Below are 22319 nucleotides of genomic sequence, written 5' to 3'. Positions count from 1 at the left end.
TATATACGATGATGTGATGCTGGAATAACAGTCAAATATAGCTAGAATATTCTCGCGTGGAGGACATACAAATACTGATGTGATTTATGTTACTCAGCGGTATACACAAATACCAAATGTGATCATAGACATCTATACTATTTAAGTTGTATTTAAGGGAGTTTATACGCATTTCGTTACGAAATATTCACCAGACTTGGTGTAACAGTGATGTGGATATAATTAAATTTAAAAAATTCTTTTCACGGGCACAGTCAATCCCGCATGGATTTATAAAAATAAATGTACATGTCCCGCGGTCGAGATATCGAATCGGACTTGATAAAATGTTTTGATAGCAGCAGCGGGTGCGACCTCAATGAGCAGAAAACGCGCGCGTATATTCACTTGAAAACGACAACGCGAAAAATAATAACCCCCGGAGCTTCACTCTGGAGAAACTGTCGAAAAGTTAGAAACTTTTGTTTCACGTTATTGACCTTATGTTTTCATTTTTGTAGGAAGCCTTAGTTTTCAAAATGGGACGTCCTACAAAAAGGGCTGCTCATCCTCTCTGCTGCTGTAATTTTATGTTATGTTATACATCATATAACAAACCTCTTTAGTGGTAAATTGGCGATATTGAAATAGACGAGACCATTTTTCCCCAATTCCCTTTCGTAAATAGGTTCTCCATTTTATTATTATTATTATTATTATTATTATTATTATTATTATTATCAGTAGTAGTAGTAGTAGTAGTAGTAGTAGAGGAAATGCGGGTTTATCATGGTTCTGTCTAAACTTGTAAAAGAAAAATCAAATTATTGCTCAAGTTTTCTAATAATAATAAAAAACAATTCAGAAATTCTGAGCGGGAGAGATCGCAGGTCGGATGGATAGATCTTTGGGTGAGCCACTTATCGTTTCGAGAGCAAGATACGACGAGTTTCAGTAATCTATTATTAGTAACACAGGGGAATTCAATGACTGAATATTCTATAGGATTAACGATATATGATCTACCAGTATATTTTATGCTTACACGACAGACAACTAAGTATTTTATGAGCTATGAAACCAGTGTATGTGGTGTGCTGTATTTAATGCTGAATTTTAAAGATAAAAAGTCGCTTACTGGCTGAAAAAAATACCAGGCACAAATCATGTATTTTTCAGAGGAAGCATGCATATGGGGAAATTGTAGGCATTGATAAATTTGAACCTAAAAAATGGCTGTATTGCTGAGCACCTACAAAGGAATTTATGTCAGCATCAAATAGCACAACATATCATTTTCTGTGATTTTAAAGTTTCCTCTTGAACAGAACATTCATATGATGTAAGCGTAATTTGCCGATCTTACTATTAATGATGAATAGTGTTCGAGTTTGTGTAATCCAGGACGATTATTCTTGTCTGCTATGTATTTTATTGTTATATGACATGCAAATTCCTTAAAAGTTCTCATAACGACCTTACTGAAAATGCTTTTCGTGTGAGGACGTAAGAGCTTTAATCAAATCGGTTATCATTGTAAGAAAATTTGCCAAGTCATGGCCATCTGGCACTTGAGGTAGGCTGTATGGTATTATTGCAAATGATACAACAAAGTGTGAACTGCTTATGCATTAGGAAGAAAAAGTTTCCAATTATTTGCTAACTCTTTGAATTGAAACAAATAGCGATTACTCTACTGTTTTCAGTCTTTTATTTTCGAATACCATCGATTTGTTTACATAAAATGACCATTTTAGCTTTTAAAATGATAGCATAAAGGAAATAATACATTTCTGATTCCATTGTACAGTAAAACACTAAAAAAAAAACAATCGTAGAAAATCTAGAAACGTAATTGTATAGCTAAAGTTAGCTCGTTTGACCCTGCACATACTAAGTGTTATTAACGATTTTTTGAAAAGTCTTTGAACAGAGTCAACACTTTATACTTACGTTCTGAATAGAATAGAGAGAAGGGAGAGAGTCTCGGATATTATTCGCCCTGGCCAAAAGTTGTCTTTCTTATGTATTCATTCGAAACAGATATTTTTGAAATAGACCCATAAATGAAGATTTCCTTTTTTTTTTTTACTGCCGTTTTCAATCTCACACAACACGCAAATTTCTGTCTTCCTCTCTCTTTTACGTCTGCCCGCTCTCTCTCTCTCTCTCTCTCTCTCTCTCTCCATTTAATCGAGACCAATGCGATATCGTGTTATTATTGTTCTTATTCTTTTTCTTCTTCTTCTTCTTCTTCTTCTTATTATTATTATTATTATTATTATTATTATTATTATTATTATTATTGATATGATGTTGCTGCTTGTGATGATAATGGTAATGGTGATGATGGGGATGATGATAACATCTATGATGATGAAGATAAATGGTGTTTCTTGTGTCGAATAACTTCCTGCAAATCATACACATCTCTACTATCCTTTGTTATACAAAATCAAAGCCCAAGAACAAACCAACATACCGCCTAAACGCAGTTGGCTGTCCGTACCCATCTAGCGTAAGCGGTGGTGTGTGACAAAGTTCATTAATCTCACATAGGTAATTGACCTATCGCCAGTTGTCAATCATTCTGCTCCATTGACCAATCAGCGAGCGCTGTTATACACACCTCCAGGCACTGTTTATGTCCGCCATTTTCCTCCGACAATCTGGTTCTGTCGAGATCGACTCGGCCATTGTATATCAATATTTTTTTAAGTTCTTCAGTTGAATGCTTCCAGATCATAAATATGTCATCTAAAAATCTGAACCAAAGAGATGGATTAAACTTTTCGTTTTGAATAAAATCCTTTTCTAATTCACCCATGAAAGGCAAGATTGAAGGAACCATATTATTACCCATTGCCGTACCCATTATTTGTATGTAATTCATATTATTAAATTGAAAATAATTATTTTCCAAGATAAGTTTTTATTATTTTACAAAATTTTCGCTAGATAGTGTGCTATTATTAGGATTGTTATCAATAAAATATTTGCACGCTTCAATATCATCTGCATGCGGAATGTTGGTATATAGTGATGTTACATCTAATGATACCAGGATTGAAATTATCAGATAGATATGGAATAGACATCGACTTTTTAATGAAAGTAGTTGTTTCTTTATGTATGAAGGAAGTGATTTTATTAAAGGTTGTAAAACACTATCAATAAATTTGGATAGGTTTTCAGTATATGAATTACAACCTGATATAATGGGTCGTCCTGGAAAATTTAAAGGTAAATTATGGTCAGGATTTGTATGAGTTTTGGGTAATATGTAGAATTGAGGTGTACGTATGTTAAGAGGAAAAGTATCAAATTCCTCATATACGGAATTATTTCTTTTGAGGTGTACGTATGTTTAGAGGGAAAGTATCAAATTCTTCACATACGGAATTATTATTTTTATTGATCTCATTAATGCATGTTGAAATTTTTTATTTAATTTCTAATTGACGTTCATCCTCTTTAACATAATGGTCTTGATTCACAATAATAATAATGTTTGACTTATAATCATTTTAATCACTATACTGTCGTCATGCATTAGATTATACACAGACTTAATTTCGTTTTTATACATATTACTATGATAGTGCTTTAATTTAAGTTAATATCTCTTTTGTCATCGCGTGTATATATATATATATATATATATATATATATATATATATATATATATATATATATATATATGAATCACGTAAAAGATAACGTAATTCTGTTATAAAAAGGTTATTTCACGTAAAAGATAACGTAATTCTGTTATAAAAAGGTTATTTGAGTGACAAGTTTTGGGATGACTTCTCCAACCAATTGGGGCGCCTTCTCCAGCCACTCTGGGGTGACCTCTCCAGATACGTTGGGGCGAGTTCTCCACATACCGACGTAACTTTGAGAAGTGCAAGCGATGGATAAATGCTCTCGCTTTCTGTCTCTGTCTCAATATTGTTTCATATGGCAAATATTGCTCACCAATATCGTCTGGTATATATTTTAATGTTATCACGCCCGCCATTTTCACATAATGTTTGTCAGAGGTTAAGAGGTTGTCAAGTCACGTGCTCGGTAGGCGGAGCGTAAGGTCAATTTCGGGATCAGTGTCGTATCAGTTACATATAATCGCACATGTCTGTTTATCAGTTGTTGTTGTTGTGGGGTTGAACGCCATTTTTCAGCACACGACAGGCTGTACAGGTGGCCAGTATTAATAGTGGAGGAAGAACCCGGGAAGACCCGGAAAGAACCACCGACCCACGAGAAGCTACTGGCAAGCTTTCTCACGAAAGTAAATCAGATCAGACTTTGTACTGGGTGTTTTTATGTATCAGGATATCATGACATGTCAGTTCTACACGATCGGGGCAAGTAGTTGCAGATGACAAACTGAACTACATTTTTCAGGAAAATAGTGTGGTGAGTAGTAGGTACATTTGTTTATTTATCTATTTATGTTTCTGTTTTGTATGCGCACAACGTAATCAACACGTAGTAGCTTGCTACCATTATTATGGTCATGTTCTTCGATCTATATCAAAATATTGTAGGTCGCACCTATTATTATATATCTGTCAGATAATACATTTAATCGCTCCATACGTTGCTTATTCATTAAAGACATAATACAGTTCATAATACAGTTGCCGCATGTGGCTAAGTAGCCTAAAGCGCTCGCCTTTATCAATCACTGCCATTTCCCTTCTGTCCGCTTGGGTTCGAGTCTGTTACTCGGCAACTGTTGCATTAGCGTCCATGGAACAGATATTCCAGACTCTTTCTCCACCATGTATACTGCAGACATGCATAACCTATCGTGTTTGCACTGAGAAATGACATTAAATCGATAACAACAATAACAACAACAGTAACAACCAGTCATAATAATCTCATGTGCAGAAAGTCTATCTACGTAATCTGCATGAACTTAAGCTCTTTAACTGTATAATTCTTAGTGTTAAAGCAGCAAAGGGGGTGGGTGGCGGGATGTTATCAACATCTACTGACAATTGCTGCTAGTTTCGTCATCAATACGTGCTGTTATTTAAGGACGGGCGAAGTCTGCCTGATTGTTTCTCGTGCATTTTATGATCGGAGTATAAATTTATCATAATTAATGATTGCAACTTTTTACGTCCACAATTGTATGTCACGAATAGATGCGTACATTAATCCGTCTTTATCAGTTATGATTCTCGTTTCCAGGTCTTAAACCGTGATAGTAATTTCCTTACGCCATTGGGGATATATATATATATATATATATATATATATATATATATATATATATATATATATATATAGATATATATATATATTACTGAAACCAATAATTCTTGATGTTTGACAGTACTTTTTATTCAGGTCAAACCGTAGGCTCTGAATTTTTGTCATGTAGATAAGAATCCATTGTCAAGAGTTTATTGCATGATCTTGATATAAAAACTGCACTTTTCGGTTCTAGCATTTGTCTAAAAATCCACACGTCATGCATGCCTTACCTTTCATGATTTTATGACGTAAAGTCAAGTGTTTCTTGCAGGCGCTCTTGATATGTTCTTCCGTCATTGTCAAGCTGGATGCTTTGATAAACTTCGTATATATATTCACCATTATTATTATTATTATTATTATTAGTAGTAGTAGTAGTAGTAGAGTAGGTGAGTGTTTCTCAAGGCTCTGCTTAAACTAGTATAAGTATATTCAAATTTCGCTCAAGGTTTCTAAGCCTAATAATAAAAAACGTTAGCGGTAGAGGTCGCACGCCAGATTGATAGATCTTTGGGTGAGCCACTTATAGTTTCGAGAGCAATATACGACGAGTTTCAGTAATCGATTATTAGTAACATAGGGGAATTCAATGACTGAACATTCTATAGGATTAACGATATGATATACCAGTATATTTTATGTTTACCCGACATACATCTAAGTATTTTATGAGCTATGAAACCAGCGTATGTGTTACAGTGTATTTAATGCTGAATTTTAAAGATAAAAAGTCGCTTATTAGCTGAAAATAAGTACCAAGCAAAAATCATGTATTTTTCAGAGGAAGCATGCTTATGGGTAAATTATAGGCATTGATAAATTTGAACCTAAAAATGGCAGTATTGCTTGGCACCTACAACCGAATTTATGACAACATCGAAGAGCACAGCATATCATTTTCGTTGATTTTAAAGTTTCCTCTTGAACAGAACATTCATATGATGTAAGCGTAATTTGCCGATCTTACGATAAATGATGAATAGTGTTCGAGTTTGTGTAATCCAGGACGATTATTCTTGTCTGCTAAGTATTTTGTTATTATATGTGAAGTGTGGAATTTTGAATTACAGTGAGCGTTAAAGTTGAATTCACTGAGCATTAACATTTTATCTCATTCTAGCCAGAAACGTCTTTGTGAAGAGTCACTTCGACATTTCTTCGTTCATCTCCCCACCCCCCGCCCCCCCCCCCCCCCCCATGGCAGTGTAAAATTTAAAGGGGCAGCATTTGAACTCATTGAAATTGACCGGGGTATCTTAACACGGTCTATAGAAAGTAAACATTTAAGCTACCAACCCTAACCGCTTGGTAGGAACCTATGTCAATGTGTCATATTTTCAAGGGGAATTGTTACGCACCGTCGTTCACAGATTCTGAGCTGTCTAAATCTGATGAAAGGAATTATTTCTTTGGGAAACATTAGGGACCGCTGCCTACGGATGGGAAGAATAAATTAAGGCGTGCACGTTAGAAACAATCAGAATTCAAAGTGTCGAACTTATCGAGATTCTTAAGTCTGAAATGTCCTGAAAGAAGAAGAGAGTCTTGATTCCGTGGAAGCCTAAAGAGAATAGTACTATCCTCGCTAAACAAGATGGGGACCAGGTAGCCGTCATGTAAAAAAGAAAGACAGGTTTCAGTGCTAGGACGCACAAGTTCTGAAAGAGAACAGCAATAAGGAACAGGTTCTTGGAGACAGACGGGACAGTCTGAAGACAGACGTACGATGAAAAGGGAGGACGAGGTCAGAATAAAAGGACCAGGAAGTCCATGAAGGAGGAAAGCATAGAGCTTAGGCAGACGATGAACTAGGAAGACGTTGATACACGGTCAAGAGCAGAAGGTGATGCAAACTGGTCGTGGACATTGCACTCTTTTCACCCCTCTCGTTATGACGATGAAATAAATCCAAACTGGACATTCCTGTTAAATTCTATTAACATAATCTAACTTGAATTGGAATTGTCGTTATTAATTTGTTCTGTTTAAAATTGTTATTTTCTTGTCAAAGGGGACTTGTATTGCTTTATTTCTTCCCAGTATTCTAGCTCAGTTCTCTGTTGAAATTATATTCTTCTTTCACTCCAGCCGAGGAAGGTCAACCTCTAGATAACGCCAGCCAAATCCAATTAATCACCCTTCTTAGATAGATGAAGACGTTACATTATATGCCATGCAGAATTCCTTAAAAGTTCTTCTAACGACCTTACTGAAAATGCTTTCAGTGTGATGACGCAAGCGCTATAATTAAATGGGTTATCATTGTAAGAAAATGTGCCAAGTCATAGCCATCTGGCACTTGAGGTAGGCTGTATGGTATGTTTGCAAAAAGTATAACAAAGTAAGAACTGCTTATGCATTAGGAAGAAAAAGTTTCCTATTATTTGCTAGCTCTTTAAATTGAAACAAATAGCGATTACTCTACTGTTTCAGTCTTTTATTTTCGAATACCATCATTTTGTTTACAGAAAATGACCATTTTAGCTTTTAAAATGATCGCATAAAGGAAACAATACATTTCAGACTCCATTGCTCGTTTGACAATGCACATACTAAGTGTTATTAAAGATTATTTTAAAAGTTTTGCAGGGTCAACTCTGTGTACTTACGTTCTGAATAGAGAGTAAAATAAGGGAAGTTAAAACCCTTGACAATGCGTGCAGCCATTCCCATTCCATTCCCAAGATGCATCACTCACATAAAATAACTATATAAGCATGTCTAGCATAACACATAGAAGTTTAACTGAATAATATATCAGCAGGCTCGATTCTAAATCTACGTCAATACACCATATTCCTTGACTGCGACCTTGACCCTAAGTGAAAGGGGTAAGCAGGTGTTTTGCAGAATAAATCTCTTTCCTTTGTAAATGACTCGTTTGTAGGAAAGAACCAGGACTGAAAGCACTTTGTATTTCAAACTGTAAAACTGTGAATTGCATCACTCATCTTGTTACACCCATTTATCACTTCAAAGACATGCCGGTTCGTCAAGACCATGAAACCAGATAAGATTGTATACCGCATGCGGTGATATTTCTCTTTTTGTTTCCTTCTTGTTATAGATTGTAGCAAATCTCTCTCTCTCTCTCTCTCTCTCTCTCTCTCTCTGTGCATACTTTGTTTCAACACACTCGTTAAGATCATTTAATCGCCCTGCTGTATTAACGTATTCTGAGGTTGTACACAACTTAAAAATACATAACAAAACTAAAAAGATGTACCGAATCATGAAATATTCACAACAGTTGAAGATGAATATCATTCCCACTGGCCGAGAGTTGTCATTCTAATGTATTCATTCCAAACACATATTTTTTAAATAGTCCCTAGTATCAAGTTTTTCTTTGTTTTTAACTGCCATGTTCAATCACACACACACACACACACACACACACACACACACATTTCTGTCTCTCTCTCTCTTTTACGTCCACCTTCTCTTCCTCTCTCTCTCTCTTCATTTAATCGAGACCAATGCGATATCGTGTCGCTGGATCGTGTAAATTGATAGCAATGATTCCATGTGGAGTTTTATTAGTATATGCAAAAACTTTTTATAAACTCAGTGTCGCCGGGACACCAAGGTTGATTAATTTTTCGCGTTTTATATATTGTGTATCAACCAAGATAACCAACAAATTACAATAATCTCAAATCATTTTGGGGATCTGAGAGTACCGATGTGTAGGAAAAATGACATCTGTATTTTTGTCTGCCTAGTGAACATAATCTGGCTCAATTTGTTAGTTTGTCAAGTATGACACAAACGTGAACCACATGATTATTAATAGTACCATCAAGATCTTCGACCGACAGTGCATCATTTATATCTGTGATAAATTCAGCAACACCTGTACCGGACGACAGGGAATCATTCTGAACTGTATTTAATTCCTTGACGATATTATAACATTGCTGGTTTGTAATATTTGTGCCACCTCATTATCTTGCTGAGGCGCTGGGGTTAATACCAGAAACTCCATGGGGTAAATACCTGGGTGAAAAACATCTTACGGGAGATAATTACTATGGTCCTGGAACTCTTCCGTCACTCTCTTCTAACGCACACAAAGCGCATACACTTAGGCTGCAATTATGGAAATGCACAAAATCAGTTAGTAACCCTTGGAATGGACACTACTCATAAGGTGATAATGCACAATATGGCGCTAATATATATGCTGTATGTTATATCGAAACACAGGTAGAGCCATGGGGACGACAGCTTTCTCACTCGACGGCTATGTCTAGCTCGTCCCCGACATACCATGAGATATTTCAAAAACGGACGAACAAACACTGAGATGGTATAGTGGTCTAGTTCCCTGCTTTCCTCAATCACTATCTCCCTTCATCGACATAACCTTCACTTTGCAGTAAAATGTCCTTAAGTTCCACTGATTTGATATTTTGCTCCTTGCAAAAATCATTACACCAACCATAAGCAAGGCTGACAGGGTCAAAGGCACCAAAAGTACGAATGCATCCGGGAAACATTTTACCTAATGGGCATCCTATTGTATCTCTGAATAAGCGCATGCAAACGAAAATGGATGCTCAAATATCAGAATCGAATTAGGCACAATGGCATATGCTAGTCCTTCTCTGTCGGCCAATAGCAAAGTCCTCCTATGAATAATTCACACAGACTCAGATATCTTGGAAAATTTAAGTTCAATGCCCGTTGGATTTCGCAGGGAGAAACGATTTGCTTTAAATCCCTCATGTTTCTTTATCTGAACATAAATGTTCCCCACTCAGAGTATTAAGTGCATGCAGTCACTTTCGATTCGTGGCTGTTATCACAAGCAACTTTCATACAAGAGAATGCATTAGCAAGAACTCAGATGTACCTCAGCTTAAATAAAAGAAGACTTCAATCAGGTTGTAGGCTCGACCTCAAAGTGTATATTGTTAGATTTACGATAAGCTACCATGGCAAACAAATCACTTAATATTAACGTGTATTATTTGTTGAGAAAAATTGATATGTCTATATCATTCGACAGGCCCATTGTTCAGCTATTCTAATGTTAAAATTAATGCTCTACATGCCAATGAAATGGCTAATTTTCTGTATATTATCTTTTCAATTAAATTTAGCCAGCTCTCTCTAAGCATTTCAGGATTTGACTAAAATGTATGTGAAACCACAGTCTTAAACCAACACAATCAAGAGGACGGTATAACTGTGGCGTTAAATACCTTATAAATTGATTATATTGCGCAGTTACGTTTACATAGATCAGCCGAAATGTATGAGCCAAGTGATTTCATAAAGGTTATTTAAATACTTCCAAGTTTGTTTAAATTTTGGCATATTTACACGTTTAAATATTTACTGAGGATCTTTTATTACATATTATACAATCCAATTTGTCCACTGTTGTAATAGTATATAATTGTGGACCGGCCTATATGTCTAATCACTGTGTCGCTATTTATGGTGAACCCGTTTGTCTTTACTAATCAATAGCGAGAGATATGATGGGATGAATGGTTCAGATAAACTTTTTAAATCCCAGTCATGGTGATTTATGCATCAGACAATGGGGGCATGGCTGTTATAAAACAACAGTATTTGGGACCACTAATTAAGGGCTGATTCTATTTGCTTTCTTATATACACATTGGGTGAGGACAATGTGCACGAAGCAAGATGTCCACTCTTCACAGTATGAAACACACACACAAACGCACACACACACACACACACACACACACACACACACACACACACATATATATATATATATATATATATATATATATATATATATATATGTGTGTGTGTGTGTGTGTGTGTGTGTGTGTGTGTGTGTGTGTGTGCGCACGCGTGTGTGTGTTTACAACAAATCCATTCACACATTTGTGTGTGAGTTTGTGTGAGTGGTTTCTTGACGGTGTCGAGCAGAGTTAACTTTGGATGCATGTACAGAACATAAAATGACCGTAGTGAGATCCGGAATATGTTACCAAGTTTAATAATTTGTACATCTCGTCATTTCAGGGAAACAATGGCTGCAGAGGAGGAAGCAACTTCATGTACAGTGTGTACGAATATTTACAATGATCCACGAGTTCTTTTTTGTGGCCATTCCTTCTGTTTGAAATGCATTAAAGGGGTAGCAGACAACAGGCAGCAGTTTTCTTGTCCAATTTGTAGAGGTAGTGTCGATCTCAGAAATGGAAATGTTGATCAACTACCAAAGAATTACGTCCTGTCTGAAGTCTTACTTGCTAAAGAAGTCACACAACGTTCAATGATATGTGTGGAACATAAAAAGTTACTTTCTTTATTTTGCGAGGGATGTGATTTGACAATATGTCCTGGATGTCTTTCAATGCAACACAAAGGTCACGTCATAGAAGATATAGACGTCATTTTAAGTCAACGAAAAGTAAGTACTTAAGTAGCCGTATTCGTTAAACGAATGTGCCTTTAAACTTACAAATGAAAGTATATCAATCAAGGAAGCAGCATATCCATTATCGGACAAATGCATAGAAATAATTTGAGAACTTTACTGCATTCAGACTCACGTACCAGCTTGAGCTTTAGATGGATCATTTTTTATGATTGCGATGATGATGATGATGATGATGATGATGATGATGATGATACGATGATGATGTAATGATAAAGAGAAGAAATGGTTCTGATGATCATATTTATCATCGACTAAAACAGTATCAGTAGCGATATCCTAACTTGTAATATTACCTGTGAAGTGTGCATGATATTAAATACTGGTTTTGACACGATGAAACCATGTCTTTAGGCTCTGATTTCTACTTGAGTCATTATCTTTATTATTTTTATGATTAGTTCTGTACATTACTCCAGCCATTCCAATCAATTTACCTTTCAATTTTTAATGCTGTAAAAAAAGGAGAGATCGATTTTCTTTACAATTGTTTTCATAAACTAGAGGCATGCATTTTCAGTTACATTCGTTTATGAACTTATATGATAAACTTCCACTTACAACGGTATTAAAATAAACAAATGTTAATTGGTACACAAGAGCAATACAACTGGTAAGTTAATGGAAACTGTAAAATCACTATACTGTTTTCCATTATAAACCTTCAAAAAATAAATTATATTTAGCAAGAGAAACACAATTGAACATGATATAATTCGTTGCTGCAATACTTAATGATTTCAATTCATTTTATGCAGGAAAAATTATCAGCTTTTCTAGTCACCACAACGCAGTGGGTGTCAATGCTTCAGGAAAAGAAAGAAGTCGTAGAACAGTCAAGACATTCCATGGAGGTAATCATTGTTGCATTATTTCTATAGAAAATTATTACCAAGCCATATGCATTCGATTACCAACGATTAAACTTTATGAGCAATGCTTCTTCAGACTGCGGTGCGCAACAGAGCGAGACAGAAATTGTTACAATTATATGCATATTAAACATATAAATTAAGCAACTATCTAATGCTTTAACAGCAAGAGGTATTCAGTGGCATACATGTATTCAACTTTGTCTTTCTTCTTAATACTGCCAATGACAAACATTGTAAATGAAATATTTCATCTTTTTAATTCATTTCAAAAGAAAATCTTCTTCGTTAATAGGTCCTCCATAGCTGATATTATATTTTATTTACGATACCATAACAAAGTTTCGTGATATTTCTTATGCAAAACATTTTCTCATCCGGCTCCCTCTTCTTCACTGCTAGTCAATTATAAAATCCGCTAGAGTTTAACTTCGTTTGCAAGCTTTCGGATATCCAACTAAATGCTTTCTGATGTAAAATGAAAGAAATTCATCATCGATGACAACACATCAATCATTTATAAATAAGGTCTGTTAAAAATATCAATTTTTGCAAAGAAAACCTTAAGTGTTACTTATTATTTAAATATCACGTCACGTTGTAATCGTATTTGTTTATACATATATGCAATATTTGTTAAAAGACGTTATCAAAGCGCCAGCTTGAAAAAGCTAGCCGTAATGCAGAACGTTGAATTCCAAAATGTATGCTATTTAAGATTTTCATTTCGACACTAGAATATTAATATATATTGCAGGCTAATACATACATCTTAAAGTGATCTTATCGACCTTTTCAGAAGAATGTTGATTCCATCAAAACAACAGTGGAGCACACTTTTAAGAAATGGCATGATCATCTGCATACGCAGCAAAATACAATTTTGAGTTATTTAAATCAGGAAAGAAATAAGAAGATGCAAGTTTATGATGAAGCTGAACGTTTTCTCAAGAGCTACATGGAAAACATGAAGGGACTGGAAACTGAAATAAACAAAATCTGTAGTAAGGACAAGGTATCTGTTGTACAGGTATGTTCCGTGGATAACAGTTGCAGTAATAAGTTACAGTCCAAAATCATGAAAATACCCATGCGTATTTGTAAAAATAGCCGATTTTATTTAAATTATTAAGGAACACATATGCTAGAAAAGTGCTAGTAATTGAGTATACTGTGTGCTACAGTAGGATTTAATATCATGTATGATAATATAATCCATCGATACTGAACGCCATGTTTGTAATGGATGAATGATATGCAAGAAATTGTCAGTATGTGTTTGTATTTGTTTATGTTTCAATCAACCAATTTCTCTATCATTGTAAGGATGATTTTGAATTTTTACAACATATGACCGCTTTAGATTTAGAACGGCAAGCAAAAACGACACGGTTAACAGTAACGGGAAACACAGTTTATATAGCTATATCCCTCTCTCACTCTCCTAAAACAATACAAATAAAATCAATTTTCCAATTACGTTTCAGCAATACGGCTCCATTAAGACAAGGTATGGAAATTTAAAGTGTACAGTTATTGATTTTCACCGATCTGACATAACTTACGTTAATTTTAATGCGTGTGAATATATATATATATATATATATATATATATATATATATATATATATATATATATATATATGTCCTATTGCTAATAAGTTAAAATTGTCTCTTTCAGAGAAAGCTACTTAAATGTACTATTTTATTCAGCCATGAGCATTTGCAATAATTAATCAATTTTTAAACTAATTCTCTATCTGAAAAATAGAATAGAAAGGAACTGAGGTTTAGAAGTTGCTTTCATTACAACTGTGGTTCGTAAGAAAAGGCAGTTATAATGCTTTTCAGTGTTTCTTATTTTCTGTATTCCATTTGTGTGGAAATGTTTCATAATTTTGATTTCAATCTTGAAGACAAGAAGAGGCTGGACGTAAAATCCTGCTGGACATTAAGACTTGCTTTACGCCGCCCGAAAATATAAAAATGGAAATGTGTGCACCATGGATTGACGAAGCTATTGACAACATTAAACTTATCGATATGGCGCAAGAAAAGGTAAATAAACTGAAACATGCTTTACAAATTCAATTAAACTAACCAAAATATCAGGACAGATTTGCGCTTATCAGAAAAGCATGCTTACGCTGTCATATTATTATGACAGGGTTATATTTCTCAGATATTTCGAAACTTGAAACACAAAAATAAATTATATGTACCAGGTTATTTTGGAGTATGATCCAAACACCGTTTATGTTATATATTATTTTTTATAGGCAAGACCGAGGCCGCAGAAGATTGCTGAGATCCTAAGCGAAAATGTCATTCTGAGCAGGTTGTAATGCATTATTCGTTACATTGCACCATATGAAATATTTAAAACTGTTTGCTTTATAATTACAATTCCACCAGCACATTCCCCCGCCCAATGAACAAATCTTCACAATTTTCTGCAATGACATATGTCTGACATAAGTCATGAAAAGTACTCACACCCTTTGATCACATATTTCGAATAGCACACATACACACTGCATAGATAGATAGATAGATAGATAGATAGATAGATAGATAGATAGATAGATAGATAGGTAGGTAGACAGATAGATAGGTAGGTAGGTAGGTAGACAGACAGATAGATAGATATATTGATTGATTGATATATATAAAGATAGACAGATATATAGATAGAGACAGATATATATAGATAGGTAGATAGATAGACAGATATATATATATATATATATATATATATATATATATATATATATATATATATATATATATATATATATAAATGATATATAGATATATAAATAAATAGATAGATATATTGATTGATTGATATATATAAAGATAGATAGATATATAGATAGATAGATAATGTCAAGGACAATATCATGGTGCACGTTGTCGTTGTATTAACTTCAAATTTAGTACGAATTTATAAGCCTTAAAATGATAAAATGTGTCACACGAATATTTTAAATCTAGAATAAAACAATCACACTGTTGCGTTGTAAATGTTCAGTCACGAATATATTTCGTGTTTTTTATGTTAAAAATTATTTGAAAATTAATGAGTTCCTTTACCACCGATATAATTTGCTCTTGAATGAAGCGAGAGAGAGAGAGAGAGAGAGAGAGAGAGAGAGAGAGAGATAGAGAGACAAGCAGACAGACACATATCGAGACTGAGGCTGAAATCACTGTACCGTGGAAATTATTGTTAATTCTTTTTACACTTTCCATCCAATGATTTAATAGTAAAGCTTGGATTTTTTTAGGACGACATTGTTTTCATTCGCATTATATTACTTTACTCCAACGTTATTTCCTTCTACGCGTGTGGCTGTTTCATAATTTAAAATGACCAGAAACTATGCTTTTCTGTCATTGTATATATTGGTATGGGTTTTAAAAAAATCTAACTATCGCTTTTTCCATATGTTTGTCTGTATTCCTAACGAACTATCTGCTCTTCTGTTTGTACATAAATTAATAACTATATACATGAACAGCTTTATATTGTTGAAAACGAGTTTGCCGAATATTATCATCATCAGCATCATCACTGCCATCCTCGTACGCATCACTATCGATGGTGCAACCACATACTTCATTTTTGTTTATTGCATCATGCTATTGCATGTCATAGCAGTTGGGTGTTTGTAATGTTTATCCAGTTTGTCAGCTTCTTAATTGGTCAGTACGTCCATTGTTATGTGGTCCATAGCCTAATATCAGAGTGATTGACTGTAATACGTTCCTTTGTTTTTCGATTATCTAGTAGACTGAACGTGTATTCACGACAGCACTCGAATATTGACCAATCTCGAATTATTGGACGAGCCTAAATGACGAGAAAGCAGTACATTTATAATTATTTCCTTTTTAAATTATTATAATTCATGCAAATGAAACAACTTAAATTCGTAAAGCATTCCTGCTTTGAGTGACTGTTTGATGGTTGGCCTATATTAATTTTTGTATATGTCATTTGCACATCATGTTCAGTTAGTGAATAACTGCATCAGTTTCATTTTCCCAGTGTTGTATTATTTGTTATTGTGCCTATGTTTAGAATTGAAATTGGTACTGTTATATTTTCTGGCAGAGAGAGAGTAAGAGAGAGAGAAAGGGTGGAATAGTTGAGGAAGGCGGCTCCCTCAATTTCATTGACAGCGATGGGCTAAAAAAAACCCACAGAACAATTAATAACACTGGAAACACATTTCCCATATTAAAAACAAAGGCAAAAGGCGATACTAATATGCCATGAACTTCACCATGCTGACTAACCTTTACGGTTAGTCAAACACAGATAGTTATGACTTGCTTCTTTTACAAGAAGAAAGAACGTAGATATCGGGATCTAAAGATCGTGTATGCAATTTTTCGGACTTTTGATCTACAAGCATGTTCTATACTTCATCACCAGTTATGAGCGTTGTGTTACTTGCATAGATGCAAATTATTTTTAGCCAGTTTTTGTGTTAAGAAGATAACACAAATTGAAGGTATTTGTGTCCCGGGTTAGGTCTAATGTACATGTAGTTTGGCGCGAGCAGCTGTGGTGGCTCATTGATTAGTTGGTGTGGGTTAGCTACCGTTATGTGTCACTGGGCATAGCACCAATTGCTTCGATCTATCTGTATCTCCCTTTTATTGCAATATAGATTACTTTGTTTACTTTATTGCACCACCCAGTTATGTAAAGTAAAGTACGATTCCTTACGACGGTTCGATTTCACACTCCTATTATCTACTGTATCTACTTTGGTCTTTACTATTTACTATCGTTATCCATATATTTATAAGTCTCGTGTTCCTTTGTTCTAAATCAAAATTTTTACTTGATCTCACAAAATGAATATTGATGGCGGTGTTCCCCCATGGATGACCACGTATATCCAGCGATTGTTCCCCGTAGGTTGATCCAAAATTTGGTGCTAGCTCATACATCATTTCACTGTACTATAACATGCTGATAAAGGCAACATTCATGCCTTCAGAATATTGTATAAGGAAGGTGCTGAAAGTAAATGAATAGCTCTATAAGTGTTGAATGGACAATGTCGCTTCACGGCTGTTCCACGTATAAATACAAACGCTTAACCTGTAAATCATGGGTATGCATATGAATCTGAAAAATGAGACAATCATCATTAGCGCATGAAACGTAAACCATGTTCTCATCTTCTTCACGTTAATAAGCAACCTTTCTAATTTAAAACCTTACACTGGGTCATTAATACCAACGATATTCTAGTCCTAAAATAATTTATTTGACCTATTCCTTCGGTCCCTGATAATGTTTACTATTATTTCTTTTTTAAATGTATTTATTTCATAACCGAACAATACATTAAATACAGCGGTGCAGCTATTTGGAAAGCTGTTGTTTCACAGCTTTAGGGAGTTTCATAACTCTCACTTCTATGACCAATTTTGTAGTACTCGGTGTTTTAGCCTATTACGGACCTCATATTGTCAGGTCTATGTGGTCCATTTTTGTCAAAGGTCGGGGATGGTATGTACTACATAATACGGACCAAATAAATCGGAAAGTGATATAGTTAGGCTCAACGTAGAATGGAAACCTCCTTTTATAATAAATAAACATGTAAATCTGAAATTTCGTTACTGATTTGATATTCGCTTGCTATTATGGCAGAATGCATATTCCTCTGTTCAATTTCTGATAGAAAATAACTATATTGATGGCTATTTGCCAATATCAAAGCCAAACATTCCTTCTCGATTGTTAAGTAAATTGTTTGATGCTTATTTAATTTCTTAGAAAAATAGCCCACTTTATGATCAGTACAATTTTTATCTTGAATCAAAACTGCTCCAATCGCAACATCACTTGCATCAACAGACAATTTAAATGACTGGCTGAAATTTGGAGCTGTTAGAACTGGCGCGCTTTTAAATATGGCTTTTAATTTGTCAAAAGCCTCCTGACATTGTTCAGTCCAAAGGAACTTGTTTTTCTTACTCAATACATTTGTCAGGGGTTCAGCAGTTATAGAAAAATTGAACAAAAATTTCCGATAGTGTCCAACCATGCCTAAAAATCACATCAGATGTTCTTTATTAACAGGGACGGGAAATCCAGAGATAGCATTGACCTTAACATATATAGGTTTAACTTATCCATGTCCCACAATATGTCCTAGAATAGTTACACTAGTACGGCAAAACTCACTTTGGGATAAATTAATTGTCAAACTTGCACCAGTGAGTCTGTCAAAGAATTTCCGAATTGTTGCTGAATGCTTTTTCCAAGTTTCCTTGTAGATGATGTCATCATCGATATAAGAATTACAATTGTCTAGACCAGAGGTGATAATATTCACGAGACTTTGGAATGTACTTGGCGACCCTTTCATCCCAAACGGCATTACTTTTTATTGGTAAAGTCCATTTGGAGTCACGAATGCCTAAATTCCCTCTGATCTTCCCTTTAGTTGGAAGATCGCAAAATCTTTTCACAAGGTCAAATTTGGTGACATACTTGGCATTTCCGATCTTATCAATACATTCATCAATTCTTGGTAATGGAAATGAATCTGTTTTTGTCACACTGTTCACGTTACTAAAATCAGTAACCATATGGAAACTTTTATCTGCTTTTGGAAGAAGTATGCATGTTGAACTCCAGTCACCTTTATTGGGCTCTATGAAATAATTCTCCAGCAAGTATTCAAGTTTGAGAGGGTTCATCCTGTACGGGTGACGGTTCACAGGAATTTCAACGTCATGGACAATTATGTATGTTCTTGTAGCAACATATGGAAATAAGTGCTCATATTCAATTAATAAATGTTTGAGTTCATTTCTATATTGCTCTTACAAATGTGAAAGTTGCTGGTCCAGATCTTTCATAATTTCTGAATTCCGAAAATTTGTCACTCCAATATCAGTAGAATCCAATGATATTCTTTCACTTAAATCTTCACTGAGTGAAACAGGTGCAACTAAATTAACTGCATGTTTAAACTGGCTATCTCTTTCAATACACTGGTACTCCTACAATGTATTTAGATCACAGGAGCACTAATAATATAATTAAACTCATTCATTTTCTTCTTAACTTTGTAAGGGCCGTAATATCTAATCTGGGGAAAATGTTGAAGAATGAGCAAGAATGGCAGAACTCTATTGCCAGACTCAAAAGTTCTCTCCATTGTAGTTCTGTCAAACCGTAATTTCATTTTTGACTAGAACTGCTGAATGTCAAATTCAAGCATAATAGGATGGGAAGTTCCAGACCTAACATTTGACCTTTGACCCGGTTGGACAGGTTTATGAAGGCCCAGTTGAGTAGAAAACTTTATAAAAGTTTTAATATTCCTCAAAGGAATTGCCTCTAGAAACCTTATTGACGCAACATAATGGTCAACAAGTATTGGTTACCTGACTTGGTCTTAGGTAAGGGACCAACACCGCCTACCATAATTCTTCTAAATGGTTCGTCAAATGCAGGAATAGGTTGGAGATGAGCCTTAGGTATTTTTTGATTGGTTTTCCTATCATTTGACAAGTATGACAACCTCTATATTATTTAGCAGTATCACTTTTGACTTTTGGCCAATAGAAGTGAGTCAAGATCTTGTGATAAGTCTTAATAATCCCTAACTGACCAGATAAATGAGTTTCATAAGCCAGACTAAATATTGCCTGTCTGTAAGATTTTGGAACTACTATTTGATAGTTAACTGACCACTCATCACCACACATCGGGAGGTGTCCATTTTCTCATAAGAGTTCCATTTTAAATGAAATAATAGACAAGAACTTCAGAGACTTCAGTTTCACTAAAACAAATATGAGATCTCAGCATATTTTTCCTGTTCGACGACAAGTGATTGTCGTTTATCACCCTGATTAGAATAAAGAGAAGGAGTTCTTAAAAGAGGATCACTGTGATCAATACCTTCTAATTGATCCGAACAAGGAGTAAATGTGACCTCATCCAAAAGTCTCATTAATACATGTGTCAGCTAAAGGAATACTTTCCTTATCATAATCATTCACAAGAGCTTTCTTTGAAATAGAGTTGTTAACTGCACAAATTGGGAATGAATCAGGAAATCCTTTCTCAATTGGATAGACGTTCTGATCCAAACAAGACTTGCGAGTTACAAGTGGCTTAACCACAACCTTGTCTCCAGCTAGGTCGTTGCGTAGGAAAACATGAATGTCTTCAACGGGTAAAACAGAGTCTGTTCCGACTGAGACTAAGTCTGATGACAAACTTTACATGGCACGAGCATCATTTTCCAAGGTTTCAATCTTATGCTCATCAAGGTAAATCCTAATGTCACTATGGACACAGCTTTTGAACTCTTCAAGTAATACAAGTTGTTTGAGACTTTCATAAGCTCGTTCAACTTTCTTGGCTAAACACCAACTATCAAATAACTGCTCTTTCTCACTAGCAAATTCGACATGAGTTTGTCTAGCTTCGTTTGTATAGTTTCTGAATTTTTGCCGAAAATATTCTGGGACTAGCTCATAACCCCTTAAGAGGCATTCCTTAACCGCATCATATTCACCACTTTGGTGAACTGACAGTGAATTGTAAATATCACTAGCCTTACCAATGAGTACACATTGCAATAATTTAGTCGAATACTTCCTTGGCCATTTCAAATATTCAGCAGCTTTTTCAAAACGAATCAAATATTTGTCTAATTCTCTCTCTCTCTCTCTCTCTCTCTCTCTGAAAGGTTGCACTAACCTATTGCTATTTGCAAGATCTAAACTTAAATTTGTATTTGAAGTATGAATGTGCGTTTCACTTGCCAGTTCCATTTATTTTATTCTACATTGATATTCCCTCTCTACCTTCTCTCTCTCCGATTGTAAATACATTTGCTCTTTCTGTAACTGTTTTTGTTCTTTTGTACTTTTATTTTCATTTGTTCTTTCTCTTTCTCCATTTTCCTTTGTTTTTTCTTCCTCAAATTGCATTTGTCTTTCTTTCTCTTTTTGCTGTCTCTGTCTCATCTTTCACAAATTGTAACTGCATTTGCTTTTCTTCTTTCCAAAGCTCCAGCTTCCTTAATTCCAATTCCATCTTGTATTGCAAGTCTAATTCCTTTACTTTAATGTCATAGTACGATGCAGACTTACTGAATCAAACCAAAGTACTTTTATCAAAAAATTCTCTTCTACCAAATACTGGACCAACATATTTTGTATGTCTTATTTCGTTAAAGAAGCTTTTGCCTCGGAAAGATCATATTTTCTGCCAAGTTGAATTAATTCATCTTTCTGAAAATATCTAATTGTTCCTGGGTAGGATTTGAAAGAACGATTTCCACTTTTGGTGCCATTTTAGAAAAAGGTTGCCGACTTCACTAAGGACTTCAAAACCTAGTGGAATTAAAATATAAAAAAGCAAAGTTTTCTGAAATATTTTAGCCAAACTTCAAATATCCCAGACGAGCCACCAATTTCATTTGTTACGTGTTTTGGCTGGAATAAACAGTAACAAAAGTAAGAGTGAAAACAACAAGCTTTGAAAAAAAAATAACAAATAATTTATTTCCCTGGAAAAACAATGTAAAAGTGAAAAAAATAAGAACATACGGTTTTAAGAATCAAATCCAAAAATAATCTAAGAATAATCCACGAATTAAATTTCAGAATTCGTAGTAATGAAATGTTCTAATTAATTCAAGTCTGAGTGCCGTTGAAAATCCAAGATGGAAGGCGATGACGTATAATGTATCCTGTATGGT

At 34.7% G+C, this 22319-nt stretch overlaps 1 protein-coding gene across 1 annotated transcript in view; it reads left to right on the top strand.

Moving 5' to 3' along the window:
* The window catches only part of LOC149798049 (tripartite motif-containing protein 6-like), a 75814-nt gene that overhangs the window by 5396 nt on the left and 48099 nt on the right, over positions 1 to 22319 (top strand). The window contains exons 2-7 of the mRNA XM_089963138.1: positions 11269 to 11659; positions 12445 to 12540; positions 13358 to 13588; positions 14046 to 14068; positions 14475 to 14616; positions 14838 to 14896. Of these exons, the coding sequence (XP_089819264.1) occupies positions 11276 to 11659; positions 12445 to 12540; positions 13358 to 13588; positions 14046 to 14068; positions 14475 to 14616; positions 14838 to 14896 (935 nt within the window). The 5' untranslated portion in view covers positions 11269 to 11275. The remainder of the gene's footprint in view (positions 1 to 11268; positions 11660 to 12444; positions 12541 to 13357; positions 13589 to 14045; positions 14069 to 14474; positions 14617 to 14837; positions 14897 to 22319) is intronic.

The sequence above is a fragment of the Sinohyriopsis cumingii genome, chromosome 6 (assembly GCF_028554795.1).
Source record: "Sinohyriopsis cumingii isolate HCF-2022 chromosome 6, ASM2855479v2, whole genome shotgun sequence".
In the NCBI taxonomy this organism is placed as follows: domain Eukaryota; kingdom Metazoa; phylum Mollusca; class Bivalvia; order Unionida; family Unionidae; genus Sinohyriopsis; species Sinohyriopsis cumingii.
The sequence above is the reverse complement of the archived record's forward strand: the minus strand, read 5'-3'. Positions and strand labels throughout refer to the sequence as shown.